General features: G+C 44.6%; 1 protein-coding gene across 2 annotated transcripts in view; it reads right to left on the reverse strand.

The window, feature by feature from the left end:
• Nucleotides 1-16,788, reverse strand: part of zdhhc23b (zDHHC palmitoyltransferase 23b) — a 43,979-nt gene extending 27,191 nt beyond the window's left edge. Inside the window, exons 1-2 of one of the 2 annotated variants that reach the window (XM_086006240.1) lie at nucleotides 16,634-16,788; nucleotides 3,775-3,931 (exon numbers count right to left, since the gene is read on the reverse strand). In XM_086006240.1, the coding sequence (XP_085862366.1) occupies nucleotides 3,775-3,911 (137 nt within the window). In that variant the 5' untranslated portion in view covers nucleotides 3,912-3,931; nucleotides 16,634-16,788. Of the gene's footprint in view, nucleotides 1-3,774; nucleotides 3,932-16,633 lie in introns of those variants that run through there. The other variant, XM_086006241.1, reaches the window with a different exon arrangement.
• Nucleotides 16,789-22,884: the final 6,096 nt, after the last annotated feature.

Genomic DNA, 22,884 nt, shown 5'->3' on the forward strand with positions numbered 1-22,884 from the left:
TGCTTTGACTGTAACTCTATATTAATTTGTTGTCTGTGAAGTAAAGCAGCTTACCAATTCGTGCCTGGCCTTTCTCACTTACACATTTCAGTTTGCCTCCCCTATGCCCACCGGATCGATCTTCCTCTCCGTTTCCCCCTGCCCTAACACTAAATTTGCATATTTCTCTCCCATCTCCCCTCTTGCCCTTTCAAAGCTCATCTCGTCAATGAGACCAACCTCCTGCTCTCTCGACCCTATTCCTACTAAATTGCTGACCACCCAACTTCCCTTCCTGGCTCCCATGATAGCGGATATTGTTAACGGTTCTCTCCCCTCCGGTATTGTCCCCCTTTCCTTCAAATCTGCCATCACCACCCCTCCTCAAAAAACCAACCCTTGACCCCCTCCTTCCTTGCAAATTATCATCCCATCTCCAACTTCCCATTCCTCTCCAAAGTTCTTGAACATGTTGTCGTCTCCCAAATCTGTGCCAATCTTTCCCAGAACTCCTTGTTTGAATCCCTCCAATCAGGCTTCCGCCCCTACCACAGTACTGAAACTGCTCTTACCAAGGTCACAAATAACATCCCAATTGACTGTGACAAAAGTAATCGATCCCTCCTCATCCTTCTGGACCTGTCTGCAGCCTTTGACACAGTTGACCACAAAACTCTGTTCCAACGGCTCTCCACCATCGTCCAGCTGGGTGGGACTGCACTCGGCCTGGTTTCATTCCTATCTTTCCAGCCGTAACCAGAGTATCACCTGCAATGGATCCTCTTCTCGATCCCGCACCATCACCTCTGGTGTCCCCCAAGGATCTATCCTTGGCCCCCTCCTATTTCTCATCTACATGCTGCTCCTCGGTAATATCACCCGGCAATCCAGCATGAGTTTTTTCACGTACATTGATGATACCCAGCTCTACCTCTCCTCCACCGTCTCTCTATCAGACTGCTTGTCCGACATCCAGCACTGGATGAGTAGGAATTTCCTTCAATTAAGCATCGGAAAGACTGAAGCCACTGTCTTCGGTCCACACCACAAACTCCATTCCCTTTATACTGATTTGATCTCTCTCCCCGACAACTGTCTAAGGCTGACCAGGTCTGTTCGCAACCTTGGTGTCATATGTGATCACAAATTGAGCTTCCTACCTCATATCCGTTCTATCACTAAACTGCCAATTCCACCTTTGTACAGGAAACTCTTTTTTACCCGGCACCGACGGGACCGGTGTGGTGCCGGTTGATCAAAAAGTCCAGATTACAGAGAGGTACACTTACCAAGGTACAAGAGCCCCGTACACAGCCACAGATCCAGGCGTCCCTATTGCATGGCAACAGGTGCAGGAACCCCGGTTACACGGCCACAGATCCAGGAACCCCGGTTACACGGCCACTAATATGAAGTAAAACTTACCTGAACCTACTCCTGAATTTTGCCGGTTGAGAGAGATTTCCGGTTATTTTAGGTGCCGGTAATGTAGTATCGCCCATGTCCGCCCTTACCTCAACTTATCTCCTGCTGAAACCCTCATCCATGTCTTTATCACCCCTTGACTTGACTATTCCAATGCACTCCTGGCCAACCTCCTTAATTCTACCCTCCATAAACTTGAAGTCGTCCAAAACTCTGCCACCTGTGCGTTAACTCGACCAAGTCCTGCTCACCATCTCCCCTGTGCTTGCTGACCTACATTGGCTCCCAGTTAAGCAACACCTCGATTTTTAAATTCTCATCCTTGTTTTCAAATCCCTCCATGGCCTCGCCCCTCCTTATCTCTGTAATCTCCTCCAGCCCTATAATCCCTAGACCTCTGCCTATTCTGGCCTTTTGAACATCTTCGATTTTAATCGCTCTACCATTGGCGGCCGTGCCCTCAGCTGCCTAGGTCCTAAGCTCTGGAATTCCCTCCCTAAAACTCTCCGCCTCTCCACTTCTCTTTCCTCCTGCAAAAGTCACAATATCCAGTTCAGATCACAAGTGGGTCCTATCGTTACACCCTGGGTTACGATCATATATTCAGATATTGGGCAGTACGAGCCCTCTACTGAACACAAGACATTTAGTCCATTTAAGGGAGTAACCAGCACTGCTTTACCCGACAGAATAACCAAAGCTGACGTAAAACTTGTAACATCTTCTTTAACACTTAAAAGGAAAGTTCTATCATTTATGAGCAATCTTATTTATGTTCAAAAAAATATTCCTTTTTTTTTTTTAAGGTCGAAATGGCATTCTGGTTAAACTACTATTTCATTGGAATTGAAATAGTTTCATCAGTACTAGTTGTGAATTCAATATAATTCTCACTGCATAGCAAAGGGACAAACAGATATTAAAACATTAAGTAACATGCCATGACTTGGATGAAGGGACCGAGTGTAATGTAGCCAAGTTTGCGGATGATACAAAGATGGGTGGGAAAGCAAGTTGTGCAGGGGACTTGAAGAATCTGCAAAGGGATATAGACAGGCTAAGTGAGTAGGTAAACATTTGGCAGATGGAGTATAATGTGGGAAAGTGCGAGGTTATCCACTTTGGCAGGAAAAATAAAAAAGCAAATTATTATTTAAATGGAGAGATTACAAAATGCTACAGTTCAGAGAGACCTGGGGGTCCCCCTGTGCATGAAACACAAAGTTAGCATGCAGGTACAGCAAGTAAGCAAAAAGGCAAATGGAATGTTGGCCTTTATTTCAAGGGGGTTGGAGTATAAAAGCAGGGAAGTCCTGCTACAACTGTACAGGGTATTGGTGAGACCACACCTGGAGTGCTGCGTACAGTTTTGGTCTCCTTATTTAAGGAAGGATATACTTGCATTGGAGGCAGTTCAGGGATGATTCACTAGATTAATTCCAGAGATGAGGGGGTTGACTTATGAAGAAAGGTTGAGTAGGTTGGGCCTATGCTCATTGGAGTTTAGAAGAATGAGAGGTGATCACATTGAAACATATAAGATACTGAGGGGGCTCGACAAGGTAGATGCAGAGAGGATGTTTCCCCTCGTGGGGAAATCTAGAACTCGGGGCAATAGTTCCAGAATAAAGGGTCGCCCTTTTAGAACGGAGATGAGGAGGAATTTCTTCTCTCAGAGGGTCGTAAATCTGTGGAATTCTCTACCCCAGAGAGCCGTGGAGGCTGGGTCATTAAATACATTTAAAGTGGAGATAGACAGATTTTTGCAAGATAAGGGAGTGAAGGGTTATGGGGAGCGGGCAGGGAAGTGGCTTTGAGCCCAAGATCAGCCATGATCTTATTGAATGGCGGAGCAGGCTCGAGGGGCCAAGTGGCCTGTTCCTGCTCCTATTTCTTATGTTCTTATGACTCTGTAAAGGCTGTCCCTAGCCATCGGCTCATATTTCAGAAACCTTCAAATATTTAGGACATTGAATTTTAAGCAAGCAAATTTAGATTTAGATTTCCAGAACAGTCAATAAAGAAGGGAAATGGGGAGTGATCATTCGTACTACTCGGCTTGTTATTATGTGTCTGTACTTTTCAAATAAAAGAACTTTCTAGGTTTAATTCTGCTGGTCCAAATCAAAGCTTGTTCATTTAAAGTCTATTTAGGACTGAATTCACAGCTGGGGCAGGGCAAATTAACGACAGAATTTACTGCACTTGTAATCCATGGCAGCTATCAGGGCACGATGTCATCCTCATCAGGACTCGTCATAACTTTCTTCAAAAGGTGAAAGGAAGAGACTTAAGCTGCTTGCTTTAGCCCGGTATAATCCATTACCTAATATTAAAAGACGGATATGGTACAGTAAGATTATCGCTGACCTGTCACAGGCCTCGTCCAGATCCTCACAGTCACAGCAGCTGGCCAGTAGGTGAGCTTTCTCCCCGTCGCGGCTAATGTACTCACAACAGCAGAGAGTGCCATCCTCATCAGACATCTTAGAGTGTTTCTTCTTCATCCTGCCTTTTCCTCACACACCTAAATTCACAAATCAGTAGAAACAAAGTTAAGAAATCAATATTGACTGGTTCCCAGTTACTCTGACTAGGGATGGAAAATATGCCCCATTAGGACATACACTGTTGCACCTTAAGGAATTAGTCGCGTGCTTGTACCATATATAGTGTGTGCAACTTTTCACTGCGTAGGAACTATTTGATTCTGTTCATTCAGCAGCTTTCGTTTTGCACAGTACACATTAATTTTTCATTAAAAAAAAAAAGTTAACACTTTTTATTGAATAAACAACAAAAATGCTCTCTCAGGTCATGGGACATTACTGAATGCATGCTACATTGCAAATCACCTGGTACTTAGATACATGTAATTAAGACCTGGCACAGCTCTTAAATTTGAGTCGCAGTATTCCTTGACATGACCAAGTTACCTCCTTAGTAGAGTGATTGGATCAGGCAGGAAGGACGAGTCCGGGGGGTTTGTTAGACACTGGGCTTAGACAGTGTAAGCTCCTCGTGGTTATTTAGGAGAACATTAGGATGCTAGGATCTCCTGGGCATTGATTGATCCCGAGTTTCCTACATCTGTAAAGGGCGGCAAAACCTTGCTTGTGGAAGGGGGATGCTACATAATCGACACTGATAATATCACAGATATAATTCTATTCTATAGATGCGGAGAGGCTGTTTCCCCTGGTTGGTGAGTCTAGAACTAGGGGGCATAGTCTCAGGATAACAGGTCAGCCATTTAGGACTGAAATGAGGAGAAATTTCTTCACTCAGAGGGTTGTGAATCTTTGGAGTTCTCTACCCCAGAGAGCTATGGATGTTGAGTCGGAGTATATTCAAGGCTGAGATTGATAGATTTTTGGACTCTAAGGGAATCAAGGGATTGGTGATCAGGTGGGAAAAGAGGAGTTGAGGTTGAAGATCAGCCACGATTTTATTGAATGGTGGAGTAGACTCGAGGGGCCATACGGCCGACTCCTCCTCCTATTTCTTATGTTCTTATTCAACTGGTCATTGATCTCAACATACTGAGGTGGAAAAATTCAATATCGCCCCATTTGGGGCACGATTATCGGCCGTGCGCAAAGTTTAGCGCCTGGCGCTAATTATCGCCTTCAACTGCAAACTTGGCTTCTATCGCCCCTGGAGGTGATTGGAGCACTAAATCAGGCGCTACACACCTCTCTTAAGGCGCAAAGGCCGAGGAGCGAGGCGCTGCCTCAGAGCGCTAGCGAAGCTCATGTGATGTCAGTCAGCAATGGAACACAGACACACTGGCACCGACCAGTTCTTAAAGGGGAGGGTCGATCTTGCTCTCCATCCACATCCTGCTCATTACAGCCTTGAATCTCGGCCTGGAGAGACCTGTACATCAAATCTGCTGGAAAGAACAATGGCGAGGCCCAGGGAAAGAGCTCACAGTGCAGCCCCCACAGTCTCTTCTAAATCAATACAAGGAAGGGCAAATCAAAATGAATCTTCAAAGTGCTGCTCAGTACCCAAAACTCCTTTACACAGCGTTGAATCTGTCCAGAAGTCTCTCTCTCTCTCTCTCAGAATGCGTGGTGCAAAAATGTCACCAACAAAAAAAAGCAGGAAGCGGTCGCCTTTAAATAGCGCTCCCTCAGTCCCTTCCAGCAAAATGCTCCCCTCAACCTGTCGTTGCTAGCGGCAGGCGGTAAGGCAGGGGGCGCCACTCAATATCCGGTCCAGGGCGTTGCGTTGCACACTCGACTGACGTCACGATCTGCCAGCGCAGGAGATCGTGGCGGTAATGTTTAGCGCCGCCGCAAAATGTCTAGTTAATTTCGTGAGCGGCGCAAACATTGCCGCGCCCGGGCGCTAGTTGCTTTGTGCCCCATTAGCGCCCTCTTAAGGCGCTAACGGGAGGCGCAAACCAACTGAATTTTTCCCCCTAAGTACTTTTAATAGATCAACATATTTAAATGGTAACAATTTCCAAATCTAGCAGAAGACATCTAACTACAGGCCTCACAAAGTTAATGAATACTCAAGCACAGTACCGTATTTTTTAATGAACTGAAACCCAAAAATAATTTTCAAATCATATACTGAATTTATCCATTTTACTCGACCTGTTGAAACGGAGAAAACTAATCAATCATACGAAGAGCTAAGTAGCATCAAAAGTGTCTTCCACTGAATTTGCTACAAAGGATGCAAGGCACACGGCTCAACGATCTATGAAGGTTTCAGAAACCACACACAGATCTTTGGTTAACACGATGACATTTATTTTGACAACTATTTTATAAATAGATATTACTAAGACAGGAAATACTAATGTTCTGCCACTGCCCACTGGCTTTAGTAATCAAATATTCTTCCAATTAAATCAAGCTAACAGTCAGCAATTATACAGCAGCAGTTTGACAGAAGGGTTCTGGCGATGCCACGTATGAGTAAGGCTCTTGTTTGTAACAGTCTTCTAAACCCAAGACAATTAGATACCTTGAATTCATTATATCCCAGTTCTGACGAAGGGTCATCGACCTGAAACGTTAACTCTGTTTCTCTCTCCGCAGATGCTGCCTAACCTGCTGAGTATTTCCAGCATTTTCTGTTTTTATACCTTGAATTCACTGCCTGATATCAGCTAGTCCTTATGCTAAACATGTTTCAAAATACTTAGGTTTAATTTAGTTTTAATCAATTTTAGTGCCATCTGCCATTGTTCCATGATGATTTTGACAGCTTTTACACAAGAACATTAATCACTGTTCACTCATTAGTTCTGCTGCAACAAGAAATAATTTGCTTTTGATTACCGAGTCTATGTCCAGTCTCTATTATACATAAATATTTGCAAATCACAAAAAGTATACTACCTGTACTGACTGGTTAATATTGCAAGTGTACAGTTAAATGCTGATACGCAATTGAACAAATCGCAGTTTACTTAAATTGTATTTTTCAGAAAATATACAGCTCAAAAACAACAAAAGACCATTTTAGATTGAAACTTAAATTAGCAACTTTGGACGAAGCAGGTAAAACACATGTACAAACAGAATTCACCCCCGCGAATCCCATGGCATATTTAATACTCTACCAATAACTGCTTTAAAAAAATGTAACCGATAAATCAAAATATACAGAGTGTTATTATTTTCCATAATTAAATATGTTTTTTAAAAGCTTTATCATGAACAATGCTTCCTGCAGCAGTTTTATATTTGGACTTGTGTAATTCAAAAAACTGTCAAATGATACTCACTCCATATACCCTTTAACAGAGCCACTATCAGCCTTACTGAAAAGTTACACGTACCTTAACAATTGAAACCTAGAAGCTACAAAGTCATTTTCTGTGAAATTAAGCAAAATTGAGGAGCACAATAACTGGATTGCTATTGGTAATATAAAGTTTAAAGCAGCAAGTATCTTATCCTCAAATTATTACAATTTATACATTAGCTATCATGTGACATGGAGCCATTTCCATCTCATTAGAAGCAACATCGGATGGCGAACAGAAATAATGCAGAACCAAAGCTTACAAGACATCAGGGAAAAGGCTGGATTGCTAAACTTGCAATTGATGAAAAGATAATTCTAAACAAAAGTACTTTTAAAAAAAAAAAAAATCAAATTCAATATTCATTAAAAATTATTTTCAATTTAACTTTTTGCAGAAGATACATGAACAAACCCAGCAAATATAGGATTTTTTTTTCTTGCTATATATCCGGTCTAAATTTAGAAACCAGAATGATCCCAAATGGCAGCTAAGTTGCAAGTTTGTTTCAGAGACTAGAGATCAGCTTCCCTAGAGCAAAAGCAACAGAACCAAAGCAAAATATAAAGTATCCTCCGGCTAGGGAGCTTACCAACACTACACTCGACCCTTTTGATATCTCTGTTTCTGAGTGATTTTTCAAGTGCTACGAAAATCAGTGTAATCCTACAATGAAAAGCACCGTGTCCTTCAGCTCCGGGGTAAAATTAATCCTCTAAATGTCCAAGTAAGAAGCCTTGTGGTGTCAGATTTTTGTTACAGAGCCAGTTGCACTCTCAGAAGTTCAAACATGATTTTCCTTGATGACCGGATGTATTTGCCATCACTGAGAGCTGAAGCCTGCCAAGAATTTACTATATTTACAACAGAACATGGCGTCAGTGAAGCAAATAAATCAAATCGCTCAGCTACACATCTGAAAAATTAAAAAAACAAGCAAGGACCTAGAGCACTTCACAATGGTTCTGCAGGAAATTTAATAAAAAGTTAGTTGTTTGAGTATAGCGTTTCAGCAGGCATTTGGAACGCGAGATCAATTTATTTTTGATGGACTCCTGTGCGCACTGGTAGTCACGTGCATACATAATGGTAGCATTTTCATTTTTCTAAGGGTCTCAGGTTGGCTTTCTTATGGTATAAGGAAAGAGGGGGCTGAGGGGGGGGACCTGATAGAGGTCTTTAAGATTATGAAAGGGTTTGATAGGGTAGACATAGAGAAGATGTTTCCAACTGTGGGGGAGACCTGAACTAGAAACATAGAAGATAGGAGCAGGAGTAGGCCATTCGGCCCTTCGAGCCTGCTTTGCCATTCAACGAGATCATGGCTGATCATCCAAACCCTAGCACCCGGTCCCTACACCGACAGCCATCCCACCCAAGCCCTATCCCCATAACCCCACGTATTTAATCCCCCTAACACTAAGGGCCAATTTTAATCATGGCCAATCAACCTAACCCGCACATCTTTGGACTGTGGGAGGAAACCGGAGCACCCGGAGAAAACCCACGCAGACACAGGGAGAATGTGCAAACTCCACACAGACAGTCACCCGAGGCCGGATTTGAACCCGGGTCCCTGGCGCTGTGAGGCAACAGTGCTAACCACTATGCCACCATGCTGCCTAGCCTGGGGGACGAGGGGCCATAAATATAAGACAGTCACTAATAAATCCAATAGGGAAGTCAGGAGGAACTTCTTTACCCGGAGAGTGGTTTCCCAATATACCCGTGACAAAGAGTTGTTTTTTTAAAGTAATTTTCCTCCCCTCCACAGCATACACTTTCCTAATCCAAGAGGAATGGGTCAAATCCTGCTTCTGGGGTTCTCCCAGCAACCCGATTTCCCGTTCTTCCTAGACTCTGTTCTTGTAAGTCCCACCGCAGCATGGCTGAAATGAATACCTCACCAGGTGGGGAGCTACAGTCCAGGACCGGAGCTCCACTATTTCATTACACACCACATGGCCCACCATGCTGCTCTCAGACAAGATATTTTTACACATAGAATTTGCAGCACAGAAACAGACCATTCGGCCCAACTGCTCCATACCGGTGTTTATGTTCCACACGAGCCTCCACCCACCCCTCTTCACCTAACCCCATCGACATAACCGTCTATTCTTTCTCCCTCACGTGCGTATCTAGCTTCCCCTTAAATACATCTCACGGTTGACAGTGTCGAAGGCCTTTGTGAGATCAAAGAAGGCCATGTACAGTGGTTGGTGCTGTTCCCTGCATTTCTCTTGTAATTGATGTGCGGTGAAGATCATGTCCACTGTGCCCCTTAGTGGGCGGAATCTGCATTGCGACTCTGGGAGGAGCTCTTCGGCCACTGGGAGAAGGCGATTGAGAAGGATTCTTGTGATGACTTTCCCTGTGGCAGACAGCAGGGAAACTCCTCTGTAATTACCGCAATCGGACTTGTCACCTTTCTTGAAGATGGTCACAATTACGGCGTCTCTGAGATCCCCCGGCATGCTCTCCTCCTTCCAGATAAGAGATATGAGTTCATGAATTCGCGCCAGTAGTGCTTCTCCGCCATGCTTCAGTGCCTCGGCAGGGATTCCATCTGCTCCTGAGGCCTTGTTGTTCTTCAGTTGTTGGATGGCATTTTCAACCTCATGCCGGGCTGGGGTTGTACTGAGATGGTGGTGGGTAGCATGCTGCAGGATGGTGTTGAGGACACTCGCGTCGAAGACAGAGTCGCGATTAAGGAGATCTTCGAAGTGCTCCTTCCAGTGGGCACTGACTGCCTCTCTGTCCTTGATGAGTACCTCTCAGTGAGGGATTATGGAGTTTCCTCCTCAAATTCGGCTGCCCTCAAAAGTTTGTCACCATCCTCCGCCTGCTTCACGACAACATGCAAGCCGTGATCCTGACCAACGGTTCCACCACAGACCCAATTCACGTATGAACCGGGGTCAAGCAAGGCTGTGTCATCGCACCAACGCTCTTCTCGATCTTCCTTGCTGCAATGCTCCATCTCACACTCAGTAAGCTCCCCGCTGGAGTGGAGCTAAGTTACAGAACAAACGGGAAACTGTTCAACCTCTGTCGCCTCCAGTCCAGATCCAAGGTCGTCCCATCCTCTGTCATCGAAATACAGTACGCAGACGACGCTTGCATCTGCGCTCACTCGGAGGTCGAACTCCAAACCATCGTCAACACCTTCACCGAAGCATACGAGAGCATGGGCCTTACACTAAACATCCGTAAGACAAAGGTCCTCTACCAACCTGCCCCCGCCACACAGTACTGCCCCCCGATTATCAAAATCCATGACAAGGCCTTGGACAACGTGGAGCACTTTCCATACCTCGGGAGCCTACTGTCAACAAGGGCAGACATCAACGACGAAGTCCAACACCGCCTTCAGTCGCCTGAGGAAGAGAGTGTTTGAAGACCAAGACTTCAAACCCGGCACTAAGCTCATGGTCTACAGAGCAGCAGTAATACCCGCCCTGCTGTATGCTTCAAAGACATGGACCATGTACAGCAGGCACCTCAAAGCACTGGAGAGGTACCACCAACGCTGCCTCCGCAAGATCCTGCAAATCCATTGGCAGGATAGGCGCACCAACATCAGTGTTCTTGCTCAGGCCAACATTCCCAGCATCGAAGCTTTGACCACGCTCGATCAGCTCCGATGGACGGGTCACATCGTCCGCATGTCCGATACGAGACTCCCAAAACAAGTGCTCTACTCGGAGCTCCGACACGGCAAGAGAGCCCCAGGTGGGCAGAGGAAACGCTTCAAGGACACCCTCAAAGCCTCCTTGAAAAAGTGTAACATCCCCACCGACACCTGGGAATCCTTGGCCCAAGACCGCACAAAGTGGAGGAGAAGCATCCGGGAAGGCGCCGAACACCTTGAGTCTCTTCGCCGGGAGCAAGCGGAAACCAAGCGCACGTTAACCCAAGCACCCCACCCACCCACCCCTTCAACCACCATCTGCCCCACCTGTGACAGAGACTGTAGGTCCCACATTGGACTCATCAGTCACCTGAGAACTCATTTTTAATGTGGAAGCAAGTCATCCTCGGTTCCGAGGGACTGCCTAAGACATCTGCCTAATAAGAAATACATCTATACTATTCGCCTCAACTTCTCCTTGTGGTAGCGAGTTCCACATTCAAACCACTCTCAGGGTAAAGAAGTTCCTCCTGACTTCCCTATTGGATTTATTAGTGACCGTCTTATATTTATGGCCCCTAGTTCAGGTCTCCCCCACAGTTGGAAACATCTTCTCTATGTCTACCCTATCAAACCCCTTTCATAATCTTAAAGACCTCTATCAGGTCCCCCCTTAGCCTTCTCTTTCCTTACACCATAAGAAAGCCAACCGGAGACCCTTAGAAAAAATGAAAATGCTACCATTATGTATGCACGTGACTACCAGTGCGCACAGGAGTCCATCAAAAGTAAATTTATCTCACGTTCCAAATGCCTGCTGGATAAAGAAACCATCTGGTATACTACTAAAGCCATGTGGAGCAGAAGGTTTTAGGTTCAATGCCAACTCCAGCAAGCGTGGGTAAAAAATTGGGCAGGGTGCTGTTCTGCTGGGTCACATGGGCCCATGTGAGTTTCAGGATTCTCCACTGGAAGTGACAGAGGACATGGAAAATGTCTGCACTAATACAGGTGGCAATATTCAAATACAGGTGGCAATATTCAAAAATGGCAAGAATACTTCATGATATATATCCCAGCACTTGTACTATAACAAGTCTAAGCCAGAACAGGCCTCCTATTGCCCAACCCATGTCACTTCCACTTCCAGGCGCTTTTATTTTTGCTAATAATCTCCTGTGCGGTACCTTATCAAATACCTTCTGGAAGTCCATATAGAATACAAACAGCAAGACCTGGACAACTTCCAGGCTTGGGCTGATGAGTGGCAACTAACAGTCATGCTACACAAATGTTAGGCAATGACCATCTCCAACAAGAGAGAACATGTCCCCTTGACATTCAATGGCATTACTATCATTGTGTCATCCACCATCCACATCCTGAGGATCACCATTGACCAGAAACTGAACTGGACCAGCCACATCGCTTTGCCAGCGATGTCCATATCCCGTGAATGAATATTTTTTTTTAAAATCCTAACATGTTGCCGTGGCTTTATATGGTCAGCCTCCCTTCTAAAATACTTGCATCAAAAGCTTTAATATGCAGTAACCTCTATAACATATTTTGTGTCTTATTTACTTTCTGATAACCCACTGCCAAAACATGCTTTAGCACTAATCATTGGATACCATGCTCTATAAATTCAGAGTTTCCTTTTTATTTATGTTGTGTTGCCTCCATCATACTCACCAACTATAGTAAGTAAAAGGTTAAATGTTCCAAAGGTAAGAAATAACTGTCAGTGACTTAATACAAGGAAATAATGCGGCTGCTAGAGCAGGTCAGAGGCTGGGTATTCTGTTGCAAGTAACTCACCCCCTGGTTCCCCAAAGCTTCTCTACCACCTACAAGGCACAAGTCAGGAGTGTGATGGAATACTCGCCACATGCCTGGATGGGTGCAACTCCAACAACACTCAAGAAGCTCGGCACTATCTAGGACAAAACAGTCCACTTACTCGGCATCCTATCCACTAGCTTAAACATCCACTCCCTCCACCATCGGCGTACCCCTTTGGCAGCACCTCCCAAAACCATGATCTCTCTATGGCAGCTGGGGAATTTAAATTCAGTTAATTAAATAAATCTGAAATAAAGAGCTAGTATCAGTAATGGTGACCATGAAATTACCAGATTGTTGTGAAAACCCATCTGGTTTATTAATGTCCTTTAGGGAAGGAAATCTGCCGTCCTTACCCGGTCTGGACTATATGTGACTCCAGACCCACAGCAAACTTGACTCTTAACTGCCCTTTGAAATGGCCTAGCAAGCCACTCAGTTGTCAAGAAGGCAGCTCACCAGCACATTTCTCAAGGGCATTTAGGGATGGGCAATAAATGCTGGCTTTGCCAGCGATGTCCATATCCCGTGAATGAATATTTTTTTTTTAAATCCTAACATGTTGCCGTAGCTTTATATGGTCAGCCTCCCTTCTAAAATACTTGCATCAAAAGCTTTAATATGCAGTAACCTCTATAACATATTTTGTGTCTTATTTACTTTCTGATAACCCACTGCCAAAACATGCTTTAGCACTAATCATTGGATACCATGCTCTATAAATTCAGAGTTTCCTTTTTATTTATGTTGTGTTGCCTCCATCATACTCACCAACTATAGTAAGTAAAAGGTTAAATGTTCCAAAGGTAAGAAATAACTGTCAGTGACTTAATACAAGGAAATAATAAAATCTTACGGTTCATAAATCACACTCTCTGTATGGGACTTCATCAGAAAATCTAACTGAATTATTGTCTCCTAACTCACTGTCAATATTTATTATCCCATGTCTATTATTTTACAAGTACCATAATCTCAGAAAAAAATTCTGGCTAATCTGAAAACTGTTCGGGCCTCGTTAAAACATGTATAATTGCTATAAAGGGATCTGAAATATATTTAAATAAAAGGAAACTACGATGGTCTGAGGCGCGAGTTGGGTAGGATTGATTGGGGAACGTCACTCAAAGGGTTGACGGTGGATAGGCAATGGCAAACATTCAAAGACCGCATGGATGAACTACAGAATTTGTTCATCCCAGTTTGGCACAACAATAAAACAAAAAAGGTGACTCAACCGTCGCTAACAAGGGAAATTAGAGATAGCATAAGGAAGTGGCCCTAGAAATAGTAGATGCATTGCTGATCATCTTCCAACATTCGATGGAATCTGGAACAGTACCCATGGATTGGAGGGTAGCTAATATTACCCCATATTCAAAAAAGGTGGTAGAGAGAAAACGGGGAATTACAGACCGGCAAGCCTGACATCGGTAGCAGTATAAAAGATGTAATAGCAGAGCACTTGGAAAACAGTGACAGGATCGGACAAAGTCAACATGGATTTACAAAAGGTAAATCGTGCTTGACTAATCTACTGGAATTTTTTGAGGATGTAACTGTTAAAATAGATAAGGGAGAACCAGCGGATGTGGTGTATTTGGACTTTCAGAAGGCTTTCGATAAGGTCCCGCATAAGAGATTAGCGTGTAAAGTTAAGGCACATGGGATTGGGGGCAAGGTATTGACTTGGATAGAGAACTGGTTGGCAGATAGAAAGCAAAGAGTTGGAATAAACGGGTCTTTTTCCGAGTGGCAGGCAGTGACTAGTGGGGTACCGCAGGGATCGGTCCTTGGACCCCAGCTATTCACAATATATATCAATGATCTAGACAAGGGAACTAGATGTAATATCTCCAAGTTTGCAGACGACACAAAGCTGGGTGGGCATGTGTGCTGTGAGGAGGATGCCGAGAAACTACAGGATGATTTGGACAGGTTGGGTGATTGGGCAGAAGCATGGGAGATGCAATATAACGTGGATAAATGTGAGGTTATCCACTTTGGTGGCAAAAACAGGAAGGCAGATTATCTGAATGGCAATAGATTGGGAGAAGGGGAAGTGCAACGAGACCTGGGTGTCCTTATGCACCAGTCGCTGAAGGTAAGCATGCAGCTGCAGCAGGTGGTTAAGAAGGCAAATGGTATGTTGGCCTTCGTAGCGAGAGGGTTTGAGCATAGGAACAAGGATGTCTTGCTGCAGCTGTACAGGGCCTTGGTGAGACCACATCTTGAGTACAGGTACACTATCCCTTATCCGAAAGCCTTGGGACCAGCTGAGTTTCGGTTTTCAGAAGGTATTATTATAAGACTGGGAAATTTGTATTTAATATAAATTGTAAAAGTTCAGGCTACCTCTTGCGACTGTTCCGTGTCTCATTCCCCTTCCTGCTTCTCTGGAAAGCCGGATATCGGCTGACTCCTACTAAGCTGGCCCGCAAATCAGGTCGGGGGTCGGGGGGGGGGGGGTGGCGGAGAAAAGAATATCGGACGGGCCACGGTTCAGGTCCGGGGGGGGGAAGAATATCAGACGGGCCGCGGTTCAGGTCGGGTGGGGAGAAAAGAATATCTGACGGGCCGCTGCAGCTATCGGACGGGCCGCTGTATTGTTGGGTTCACTCTCCCGGTACCTCCTTCACACTGCCCGGCTCGGCCGGAAATCTCCTACCCAGGAGGGAACTCTGTGACCCTCTGCCCTGCTCAGCGTAAGTCGTGCGCCACTCTGGTCATGTCATGCGCACGACTTGCGCTGAACAAAAAAACTTTCGGTTTTTAGAGGTTTTCGGAAGTTCGGATTAAGGATAGTCTACCTGTATTGTGTGCAGTTTTGGTCGCCTTATCTGAGGAAGGACGTTCTTGCCATGGAAGGAGTGCAGCGAAGATTCACCAGACTGATACCTGGGATGGCAGGAATGACGTATGAGGAGAGATTGGGTCGATTGTGCTTGTACTCACTGGAGTTTAGAAGAATGAGAGGGGATCTCATTGAAACTTATAAAATTCTAACAGGACTGGACAGACTAGATGCAGGAAGGATGTTCCCGATGGTTGGGGAGTCCAGAACCAGGGGTCACAGTAAGGGGTAGGCCATTTAGGACAGAAATGAGGAGGAATTTCTTCACCCAGAGAGAGTGGTGAACCTGTGGAATTCTCTACCACAGAAGGCAGTAGAGGCCAATTCATTAAATATATTCAAGAAGGAGTTGGATATATTTCTTAAGGCTAAAGGGATCAAGGGGTATGGGGAGAAAGCAGGGATAGGGTACTGAAACTGGATGATCAGCCATGATCGCATTGAATGGCGGAGCAGGCTCAAGGGGCCGAATGGCCTACTCCTGCTCCTATCTTCTATGTTTCTATGAAACAACTCTCTTTCTTAGGCAGTCCCTCAGAACCAAGGATGACTTGCTTCCACACTAAAAATGAGTTTGCAGGTGATTGATGAGTCCAATGCGGGACCTACAGTCTCTGTCACAAGTGGGGCAGACGGTGGTTGAAGGGGCGGGGCGCGCTCCTTGCGCCCGGCTTCCACTTACACCCAGCGAAGAGACTATAGCGTGATGTAGGGACGCCTTTAAATCTCCCTATAATTAAAATGTCCCATAGGCCACTATATCGTTGCTAACAATTGCGTGCATCTTTTAAATGACCATAAAATTCAGGGGGGGGGGGGGGGGGCGGATACACAAGGTAACAATTACAAACCTGCACGGCGCTTACGGAAAACCCTAAAACGAATTTCCGTCGTAATGCCGACCACAAGCTATACTGGAAACGCAATGCACAAATTAAGGTTGCAATAAATTATTAGCTACAACTTAGGGAACTTAATTCGCGACTTGCGTTTAAGTTATCACACAGTTGAAACGTTACATATAAAATCACAATATATCCTTCTACTGGATACTCTTCATACCGAGCCGATACACCTATGAGGAGCCGGCTCCCCCTCTCCCTCCTGTGCGGACTTCACTCACTATTTTGTCAGAAGCTCGCAGCAACTGGTCGCAGTTACTTCCGTGTCTCTCTGTCCTGTTGTCTTTGGAACCGCTCCACGCAGCAACACGTCCTCACTCACTCACTGCCCGGGCACCCGCGCCCCTCTCTCCGCGCGCTCCCGACTCGCGGCGCCCCCGACCCACCCGCGTGCCCCCGCGCCTTCTGCCACTTCCTCCTCCTACGCTTCATGACGTGTAAATAGGCTGCACCTTCCCAGCCGCCAGCCCCCAGATCTGTGTCTCTGGAGTTGTTTTCTTACAAGTTCATGAGTTGCTCATGCATTATTTCTACTGTGGGTTTTTTTAAGTGCAAGCTGGAGTATGGTAGTCCAAGAAGTACTTGTACTTCTTGCCATCTAGTATACTGTATTCGCTGCTCACGATGCAGTCTCCTCTACATTGGGGAGACCAAATGCAGATTAGGTGACCGCTTTGCAGGATGCCTCCGTTCAGTCCGTAAGGATAACCCCGAGCTTCCAGTCGCCTGTCATTTCAATTCACCGCCCCATTCCCACTCAGACCTCACCGTCTGCAGCCTCTTGCATTGTTCCACGGAAGCTCAGCGTAAGCTCGAGGAACAGCACCTCCTTCCGATTAGGCACTTTACAGCCTTCCGGACTCAATATCGAGTTCAACAATTTCAGATCATAACCTCGGCCCCTATTATATTTTCATATTTTTTATCCACACTTTTGGTTTGTGCCTTTTCCTTTTTTCTCTCTCCCACATGGCAGCTGTCTCTCACTCTGCCAGCGCATTTCACACTTCATCTAGAGCCATTGTTTGTTTCTTTACCTGTCCTATTACTATCTCGTCTCACCTTGAATATCTCTTAATGTCTCTTCTTTCATCCCCTCCCCCATTTCCCAGCCCCCAAACTGCCAAACATCAGACGAAAGGTCTTCGACCTGAAACGTTAACTCTGTTTCTCTCTCCATGGATGCTGCCTGGCCTGCTGAGTTTTTCCAGTGTTTTCTGTTGGTATTTCAGATTTCCAGCATCCACAGTATTTTGCTATTGAAAAAAAATAACTGGATGACTGTTTAGTTAGGGATAGGATTGAAGGATTTCAAAAAAAGGTCATGCATGACCAACCTTATTGAATTATTTGAAGCAGTACAGAAAGAGTAGACAAGGGTAATGTAGTAGATGTAATATATTTGGATCTTCAAAATGAGGTACCGCACGGTAGACTCATGACTTAGGTCAGAGCATGGGGAGTCAGGGGACAAGTAACAGAACTGATAGCAAGCTGACTACAGATCAGAAAAGTAGAGGTTAAAGGTAACTACTCAGACTGCCAAAAGGTGGGAAGTGGTGTCCAACTGGGATCAGTGCTGGGACCACTGTTATTCACTATTTACATAAATGATTTGGACTCGGGAATCGGAAGTGCAATTTCAAAATTTGCAGACGACACTAAATTGGGGTTATAGTTGATACTGAGGAAGACTAACAAAATACAAGAAGACATGAATAAACTTGCAGAATGGGCATGTAATTGACAAATGAATTTCAATATAGATAAGTGTGAGGTGTTACATTTTGGTAGGAAGAATAAGGAGGCCACATACTGCTTGGGTAATAAGAGTCTAAATGGGGTAGAGGAGCAAAGGGCTCTGGGGTACAGATACACAAATCACTAAAAGTAGCGACACAGATTAATAAGGCCATAAAAAAGCAAACCAAGCACTGGGATTCATTTCTAGAGGGATAGCATTGAAAATAGAGAAGTTATGTTAAACTTATATGAAAGCTTGGGTAGACCCGACTTGGAGTACAGTGCATAGTTCTGGTCTCCATATTATTAAAAAAAAGGATATAGTGGCACTGGAGAAGGTGCAAAAAATATTTACAAGGATGATACCAGAACTGAAAGGTTATACCTATCAGGAAAGACTGAACAGGCTGGGGCTCTTTTCTTTGAGAAGGCTGAGGGGTGAAGATTATAAAAGGGTTTGATAAGGTAGATAAAATGTTTCCAATTGTGGAGAAGTCCAAAACTGGGGGGGCTATCAATATAAGATAGTCACCAATAAATCCAAAGGAGAATTCAGGAGGAACTTCTTTACCCCGAGAGTGGTGAGAATGTGGAACTCGCTACCACAAAGAGCGGTTGAGGTGAACAGCGTAGAGGCATTTAAGGGGAAGCTAGATAAACACATGAGGGAGAAAGGAATAGAAGGATACGTTGATGGGGTGAGATGAAGAGGGAGGAGGCTCGTGTGGAGCATAAACACTGGCACAGACCAGTTGGGCCGAATAGTCTGTCTCTGTGCTGTAAATTCTATGTAAAAATGCAGTGAGTACTTTTGACCGCTAGGATTTGAATATCCATTGTGTCAGTACCCTATCCGCCCCTAGTGACACAACATGTTTTAGAAGGTTAGGATTGACTTCCAATTAAGTGAGCCACTGCTAGTCCAGAATCTGATTGAAGTCCATTCTCAATTATGACCAGTAGCTGAGAGGATAGTTTTAGCATTCCCCCCAAAATTGACAGATTATGACAAGCAGAAGTTCTATCACAATTTTAAATCAAAGGAAAGTTTAGATATTTCTAATATCTATCGACGAAGTATAACTGAATGCTACATGTGTCTATGGGTGAGGTAGAATCCACATTCTGTAGGTGTAGCTCAAATATGCATTGGGAGGAAAGCCAGGTTCACAGACAACATGGCTGCCCTGACATTATATGTCAACCTGTCAATTGCAAAGACATTAGTATTGATATCACCAGAAGCACGTCGTGAGAACCACATAATTACCAGTATTTTCATTCTAATTGATTATCAACTCTTCACTGTGGTTGGCTTAGAGACGGGCTTCTGATATGGAGGGCCTTGATGCTTTCAAATTTCACTTGCCAGATCGCTCAGTCATCCAACGCTACCAATTCCGAAGGAAAAAAATGGGGCAACCTTTCCCAGTTCATCAGTTCTTCTCGTACCACTGCATGGTAGCCTGTGTGGGTGACATGTAGAGACTCGATGGTGGGTAAACAAGACCCTCCCCCCCCCCCGTATAAGTTTCATTTTACACCATTGGTCTCGTTTTTGTACTATGAGAGTTAGTGAAATGTTGCACATTTTGTAATTTTTGTATACCCGAGGAGGTATAACTTAAAAATCATGTAACCTGCAGTGAAATCTGCCATATTACATTTATGCTACTGTTTTACTTTTATCTTTGATAATGGGACATTTTACTACATTATAGGCCCTATATAAATGCAAATTGTTACTAAATGTGATTTGTAGCTTATAGCTGAAGGCTGATGGTGTTTATTATTTGCTATATTAAAAACAGGAGAACACGAAAGGAGTTGTCCATTCAGTAAGCTATTACAGTAACAGGGTTTTTCTTCAACCCTGGGGGGACTGGTACACGGCACATATTGTGAGTATAAAGTTATATTCTGGTGCATAGGAATCAAAGACTTGGTCTAAGGCACTAAACACAATAGAAATATCTGAAGTGAAGTCTTGACATAAAACGGGTCTACATTTAGGGTAAACATGTGTATGAGTACCAATAACAACACATCCAGCATATATTCCATGTAAAAAGCTATGCCAGCAACAGGCTGCAGTTTTTGGTAGGCACTTCAAGAAGCAAAAAAAAGGACCACACAAGTACATTTTTAAATCAGTGCACTAACCCTCATAAGGGGCCTTTTGTACACAAGCTCCTGATATACTGGGGCCACACAATGAAAAACAATATGGGTTCAGAATCAGTACAATACATTTTCAGCCAGTCCAACCCATACACTCCTTACAGAACAAAAAACCTCGTCTGAAGAGACACAGCAAACGATGGTCCACCATTACCAATCCTTTCTAAAGTACTCAACCCCATATCCTATGCATATTCCTTCCACACAGAAGAGAGAGACCACAAGAGAAAACAATTTTTAAAAATGCACGCCAACAAAGCTGTCTTGTTTTGCACACTTTGTATAAAAATAATAAATTGCAGGACAACGGAGTATTACAGATTAACTCTTTTATTAAGCATTAGGTCTGTGATCTTACTCATAGCAGCACCAGTGGGGAAAAAGCAGGGCATTAGAACCTCTAGCCTGGGTCTTCAAAACAATAGTAGTCCTTACAGATGCCTGCAGGCCAATGACAACTCAGCATGTGATCACGTGAATATAATAGGTATTCCTTACAGATGCCTGCGGGCCAATGATAATTCAATATGCAAATGTTACATCCCCTTTCTTTTAAAGGAAAAATGTTATGCATTACTTTTAAACCTTTCTTCTACATAATGTTCTTGGTAGCATAAACATAAGTAAACTCAGCATTTAACTAGCACTGAAAACATCTCAACGTTTCAATAATGATGTACAGTTTTTTTTTAGGGCAGCGATCCGCCTACACCCTTTGACAGTTCACAAGTCAAAGATAACTCTAGGCTTGACCTCTCGTCCCGACCTTGTGTGGTATGAAACTGAGCATGCTCCTGAATCAGTCAACAATTCAGGTTCAGGTTTAGGTTCAGGTAAGTATGATGTGTTTTGTGTATTGCTCTGTTCATGACACTCTGTTGAACTGATCCTCTCGTCAGAATGACGGTGTTGTTCCTTGGTGTTCAGGAGGTGCCTGCGATTGCAGCGGTACACCTGTCCTTCTGGGGTGCGGACGTGATGCGATCGCTCAGTGTCAGCTGGCTGGATGACGACTGCTGGCTTCCAGTAGTCATGCTCCTGGATTCTGACGGATTCTCCATTGTGCAGCGGCGGCAGTAGTCTAACTGACCTGTCATAGTATCTCTTTTGGTGTTGCTGTCTCTGTACACGTTTTGCATGCACTTGCTTGCAGCTGACGACCTCTGGCTGCAGCTGCTGGTTGGTGCTTGGAAGGATTGAGCAAAGTCTGCGGCTCATCAACAGCTGTGCTGGTGACTTGAAGTTGTCAACCGGAGTGTTGCAGTACTCAAGGAGACTGATGTAGGGGTCTCTTTTGTCCGCTTTGGCTTTGTCCATGAATGTTTTTGCAATCTGGACAGTTTTTTCAGCAAGGCCATTACTTTGAGGGTAATGTGGGCTTGATGTGACATGTGTGAAATCCCATGCCTTGGCAAACGACTCGAACTCTTTTGATTTGTATTGGGGGCCATTGTCTGAGACTAAAGTCTCTACCATGCCATGCCTGGCAAAGGCTGCCTTTAGCTTGTGGATCACAGCTGCAGATGTGGTGCTGTGAAGCTTGTCCAGTTCAAAAAATCTGCTGCAGTAATCAACAGTCACTATGTAATCCTCATTGTTCCATGTGAACAGATCCGTTGCCGCGACCTGCCAGGGCCTGTCTGGGATACGGTGAGCTATCATGGGCTCTTTGACATTTGATGGGCGGCGTTCTAGACAAATGGAACATTTTCCGACAATGTCCTCAATGTGTTTGCACATTCCAGGCCAAAACATAATGTCACGTGCACTTTGTTTGCATTTTTCCATGCCCATATGTCCAGCATGAATTTTTGTCAACATCTCTTCTCTGAGACTGGTAGGAATGATGATTTTCTCCCCTTTGAAGACGATTCTGTTGATTTGTGACAGTTCGTCTCTGTGGTTCCAGAATTCAGATATGCTCTGAGGGCATTTCCTCCTTTCCTCAGGCCATCCTTCATGTATGACTTTGCTCAGCAGTGCGAGTTGTGCATCTTTCTCTGTTCCTGCTCAGATCTCCTTCAGTTTTGAGTCACTCACAGGTAAGCTGTTGTACACCATGTGCACCTACACATCCATGCCTTCACGGAGGCTGCTGTCCTGGTAGCTAAGAGACTTTCTGGAGAGCGTGTCTGCGACAGGAATGTCTTTGCCTGGACGGTGAATTATTGTGAAGTCGTACTTCTGTAGCTGAAGGATCATTCTCTGTAGCCTTGGTGGGGCTGCGGCTAGAGGTTTCCTCATGATTGACTCGAGGGGCTTGTGGTCGGATTCCACAATGACTTGTCAGCCATAGTCGTACTGGTGGAAACGCTTACATCCAAACAGAATTGCATATAGCTCTTTCTCGATTTCACTGTCTGTGAGAGATCTGGAAGCGTAGCCGATGGGCTTTCCTTCTTGCAGTAATACTGCACCTAGTTCGTACTTTGACACGTCCACTTGTAGTCTGAGCTCTTTGTTGGGGTTGAAGTAGGCAAGAACTGGTCCTGGTTCTCTGGTGATTAGGTCTTTCATTTTCTGAAATGCTGTGTCATGTTGTTTGTCC

This window comes from Somniosus microcephalus, chromosome 14 (genome assembly GCF_052327205.1).
Source record: "Somniosus microcephalus isolate GS21.2 chromosome 14, FLI_Smic_1.0, whole genome shotgun sequence".
In the NCBI taxonomy this organism is placed as follows: domain Eukaryota; kingdom Metazoa; phylum Chordata; class Chondrichthyes; order Squaliformes; family Somniosidae; genus Somniosus; species Somniosus microcephalus.